The 5,414-nt window shown below is 38.0% G+C and overlaps 1 protein-coding gene across 2 annotated transcripts; it reads left to right on the forward strand.

Moving 5' to 3' along the window:
- The first annotated feature begins 3,244 nt into the window (after nt 1-3,244).
- Nucleotides 3,245-4,884, forward strand: LOC124641767 (dynein axonemal light chain 1-like). Of its 2 annotated transcripts, XM_047179974.1 has the most exons (5): nt 3,245-3,322; nt 3,625-3,801; nt 4,092-4,203; nt 4,357-4,503; nt 4,656-4,884. In XM_047179974.1, exons 2-5 carry the CDS (start codon nt 3,647-3,649, stop codon nt 4,797-4,799), a joined length of 558 nt encoding a protein of 185 aa, XP_047035930.1. In that variant the 5' UTR covers nt 3,245-3,322; nt 3,625-3,646; the 3' UTR covers nt 4,800-4,884. The 2 variants fall into 2 exon arrangements, with proteins under 2 accessions (XP_047035930.1, XP_047035921.1); XM_047179965.1 differs by lacking the exon at nt 3,245-3,322 and having other exon boundaries at nt 3,334-3,801.
- Nucleotides 4,885-5,414: the final 530 nt, after the last annotated feature.

Genomic DNA, 5,414 nt, shown 5'->3' on the forward strand with positions numbered 1-5,414 from the left:
CAGGAGATCATGTTCATGATGCTTCAGAAGCAGATCAAGCAGAAGAGTTCATTGATGCTCAAGAGGAGATAAGGGAACCTGAAGTTCACAGGTATAATTTGAGAGACAGGTCAACCCTTAGACCTCCACAGCGGATGAAGGATTATATCTGCCTCATTGACTCTGATCATTTTCCTGAGTCTTACGAAGAAGCCTTGGGAAGAGAAGACAGAGATGAGTGGCTGAAGGCATTAAACACAGAAATGAGATCGCTATTGGAAAACAATGTATGGAGTCTATGTGAACTACCGCCCAACAGAAAAGCACTACCATGTAAATGGATATTCAGAATAAAAAGAAATCCAGATGGTTCTATTGAAAAATATAAGGCGCGGTTAGTTGTAAAAGGCTTTAAACAGAAGAAAGGTTTGGACTATGACCAAACTTTTAGCCCCGTTGCTAGACATGCTACAATTCGAGCACTTTTGAGTGTTAGTGCTCAAGAAAAACTACATATTGTTCAGTTTGATGTAGCCACTGCGTTCCTAAATGGACGATTGACGGAGGACATTTTTATGAAGCAACCAGATGGTTATGGTGATGGTTCCAAGAAAGTGTGTCGTCTAAATCGCAGTCTGTATGGCTTAAAACAAGCACCAAGGTGCTGGAACAGCTGTTTTGAGGACATAGTACTAGAGATGGGCTTCAAACAGAGTGATGGTGATTGTTGTCTCTTCACTAAGAAAATTGGACAGAAGAAAATTCTGATCACTCTGTATGTTGATGACGGTTTAGTCGCTGCTACAGACGCAGAGTTGGCGAATGGCTTTCTAGAAGATCTGAAAAGGAAATTAAAGATCACAGTCAAACCAGCTTCATATTATTTAGGCCTTCAAATTAAGACCGCAAGTGACGGTTCTATAACCATCAATCAAGAAGCATATTTAAAGAAGATATTAGAGCGTTTTGGGATGGTTGACTGCAATCCAGTCTCTACTCCTATAGAGAAAGAAGGTATTCAGTCAGGGAAAGTGGTCCCTGCAGAAGAACAAAAGAAGTTTCCCTATAGAGAAGCAGTCGGCGCCCTCGCTTATTTGATGGTAGGCACTCGTCCCGATATCGCTTATGCGGTGGGAGTAGCCTCTCGTAAGCTAGAAAATCCTACAAAGGAAGACTGGAACACAGTTAAAAGAATATTCCGGTACCTGAAGGGGACAATCTCTCTCGGATTGACATATGGAAGTGAGCCTAAACAGCTAATAGGCTACAGTGATGCTGATCACGGAGGAGACTCTACAACTGGAAGATCAACTACTGGCGTAGTATGTTTGTACGCTGGTGCTGCTGTGTCTTGGCTTAGTCAACGACAAGCCACAGTTGCTATATCCACAACAGAAGCGGAGATAGTGGCTGCTAGTGAAGCTGCTAGAGAACTAGTATGGCTGCAAAGAATTTTTGCAGATATGACAGATCTAGAAGAGATACCTGTCCTTAAAGTGGATAATGAGGCCGCTATAAGATTAGCTCACAACCCAGAATTCCATAAGAGGACAAAACACATCCGTACTAGACACTTCTTTGTGAGAGAAATGGTGCAAGAAGGAACTCTAACTGTTGTGAAGACAACTTCAACAGATCAGCTGGCTGATGTGTTTACCAAGGCAGTTCCCAGACCTCGGCTCGTGGATTTGCGAGAAAGGATTGGGATGCATTAGGCATCCGAATACTTCTCATCAATTAGGGAAAGTATTATTGTATGTACAACCTCTTTGGTTAGGTATGTACATAGCCGAAAAATTGATAGAAGTGTGTTAAAAAAAAAAAAATGTCAGTTGTTGTTGTAAAAAGCTTGTTATGTGTGAATTTATAAATTAAATATATAATTGGACTCTCTTGAAGACTTTAAGACTTTTAGTATCCATTTGACGTCGGAGGATTTTTATTCCACAAATTACGCATCTGCATTAAAAACCTAGTAGGTACGTACTAGGTACTCACGAATAAGATACCTACACATTTTCTCACATAAGTCTATAGATGTTATAGCTAACTGCACTTCTAATTTCTACACAGTGCAATAGTTTTTTTTCTTCTGCCCTACTGTAAAATTACCACGTATAAGTGGATATTCCCAGTCTAAAGTGTAAAAGTATTTTGTAAGCAGTATACTTATGGACACGTGCCGAAAACTCAATGATGATGCGAATTATGAATACACCACGTGGCGACGCGTGGCGCTAAAATATCTCTTTGTATAGACTATGGGGTGGAACAAATATTTGAATTTTAAACCCCATGTTAGAAAGCGAGGCATTTTATAATGGTTTTCAATACTTATGGATTATGAGAAGCGATTTTTAAGAAGTTTAATTAGGTTTAATTAGATGCACTGTTAACATTTTTTACCAACTGATGAGGATACCTCAACTGAAAAGTGTTAATTTAAGAGATCAGTTTTTCCTGTTTTTCCGCTACACAAGATTATAAACAGTTATAAAGATGGAGTTAATAAGAGAATTGAGAGGATTCAGGAACTTCCTAACACCGAAACATATTTATGTAAATGAACCCTTCCTATGTATGTAGGTACTACCTTCATATCTCTATAAAAAAAATAAAAAAAAACATTCATATGAACCAAACGAAATAAAAAAATCACTGTACCTACCTACCTACATGGTACATACCTACACAAACAATACGTATGTTTGCATAAACTCCACTGAAAGGCAGTACCTACCGCGAAATCTGCACACTTGAAATTCAGCAAACGCACAGTTTGGGCACACAGGGAAAATGGCAGAAGGGAAGGACGGAGGCGTGAGGGCGCGTCGTGATTACGGCGCTCAACCGGGACGACCCCGCGTGCCCACGGTCCTAACACCCTTCTCTTATTTAAAGCAAACACGCTCATGATTTTTATGTACCTACCAATAAGGGACTTTTGAAGTCAGTAAGCTGTTTATTTGTGTTATTGGAATGTATGTTTATTTTTAAACAACACACAGTTTCAGTGCAATTAGTGCCTATGAAATAAACATTATTAGTTCTTCTTATTTACCTGCTGAAAGTGCGTTCCCAACCGCAGGCATAAAATTACTTCAATACCTAATTATCCTTCATTTCAAAAACTTACCTACTTTGCATTGTGGGGGTCTGGAAAAGTGTCTCACGACGGCGTCCCTCCGTGAAGTCTCGCTCGCATTGCATTTCATTGAAAAACAACCGTGCCCATTTCTTGACATAAGTCAGTCTGACTTTACAATTTATTGTCAAGACAAACATTTATTAAAAATTGTTTAATAAATAAAAAATAGGACTAGTCTCCCCCAATCACATAAAGGTACGATAGTGAAATTTAATATAACAATTAGGTTGCGATCTTGTGATCCAGATTTCTTCTTAGGTAATGTTTTATCCAACATTGCTTTTTACTTATTTCATGGGAGCGCCTGTCCTACTCAGACATAGGTACCTACACTCATGAGTATCATAGTTTGTGAGCTTGTGGCATTTGTGAGCTACCTATTTTTTTGTAATGGGAGGTAGGTAGTTGCGGAAAGTAGTTCCCTCAGGTGCGGGTTAAACCGTTTGAAATATCTAGCTATTCGTAGCGACTCAAAATTAATCTTTCCTATAAAATAGACTGAAACAGACATAAAAAAGAATGGCATTAAAACCGACGACTTGCAAGGAAGCTATAGCTCGATGGGAGAAGATTAAGGGAGAGAATTCAACTGAAGCCACGGTCATAGAGCTGCAGTTCCAGTGGCCGCCTATTGAGAAGATGGATGGTGCTCTGTCCACACTAGTGAGCTGCGAGTAAGTGCAAATTTTCTGAAGGCCTGCAATTTGAAATTCGTATTGCGATTCATTTTCTAATTGATGTTACCAATGTGGTTGAGAAGGTACTATAAATATAATTTAAGTGCCTGCTACTAAGCAGGCACCTAAATTATAGCTACTAACCTACTGTAATGATCAAAACCTAGTAATAACTTTGCAGGACAAAAGACCTAAAATTATGATGTCTTGTAAATACCTATTTATTGCTGTAAGATATTGTTTACAGTTTTCGAATTTATGTTATTTTATTGAACTTATTTTTTCAGGAAGTTAAGCCTATCTTCAAACATGATTGACAAGATAGCCGGCATTGCTGGAATGAGAAGTCTCAAGATATTATCTGTTGGGCGAAATTATATTAAATCTTTAGCAGGAATCGTAAGTTGTCTGATGTCGTACTTAAAACTCTAATCGTCTTTTGTCCCACTTTTTCTAAAGAGTACTCTTGAATTGATAACAATAATTTAATCATTGGTCACGTTTATAGAACCAAGTACGGCTTTGAGACGAATGGCATTTCTTTTTATTTAGGAAACGGTGGCAGACACATTGGAAGAATTGTGGATAAGCTACAATCCCATAGACAAGTTGAAAGGCGTCGGAACGCTCAAAAATCTGAAAGTTCTGTACATGTCTAACAATCTTATTAAGGAATGGGTGGAGTTCAATAGATTGCAGGTTTGGATGCTTACGAACTATATCTCAAACATTATAAAATCTTCCCTTTGAAATGCCTCATTCATTTATTTTCGCTGATTCTCCTTCCAAACAACTCCAGTCATTTTTGTTTCCAAGACACCTAAAGTTTAATATTTCTTGTCTTTTAACAGGAATGTCCATCATTAAGAGATTTGGTGTTTATCGGGAACCCGATAGTCGACAGCCAACCAGACGTGGAAACTTGGCGAAACCAGGCTTCGACTCGACTCCCGCAAATAATTAAGCTGGATGGCATACCTATCATAAGGGAATAGCTTACGTAACTATGAAACATATACCCACTTTTTACTTATTATCTACTTTTAAAGCTTTAGCTACCTAATATTAACTTACATTGTAGCGCACCTTAAAAAATATAAGTTAATAAGTAGATACTTATTAATATTACATATCAAAGCGTTACAATAAATTATTTTAATAATTTTATCGTATTTATATTCAACCGAAGTAATTGCCCAATTAACTTTTATCCGGAATAAGTCAATGACAAAACTATTTCTGTCGTAATTTTCTGATATTCCTCAAAGTCCCTCAAATTCTCTGAATAAGAATTTTGATTGCGTGACACTTTCCGTAACAATGGGTGATAGAGGGCCACTTGTTTAGCCTACGAATTGAAATGACGATAATATTCGAAATAATAGCCTCGTCGCATCGCCTCGCTTGCTTGACATTTATGACAGATTATGACTCTGGCAACACTAATAACTGCTGCACACGCCATCTATCTATTAGGTGACGCAACTATAACATGACAGCGTTAAGATTGAATTCCATTAATCGAATAATGATTGCGATGGACAGATTGAAGATTACGGAGTAATTCAACTAACTCCGTGAAGCGATTAATTGACCTATTCATTGATAAG

Source organism: Helicoverpa zea, chromosome 2, assembly GCF_022581195.2.
Source record: "Helicoverpa zea isolate HzStark_Cry1AcR chromosome 2, ilHelZeax1.1, whole genome shotgun sequence".
NCBI classification, from domain to species: domain Eukaryota; kingdom Metazoa; phylum Arthropoda; class Insecta; order Lepidoptera; family Noctuidae; genus Helicoverpa; species Helicoverpa zea.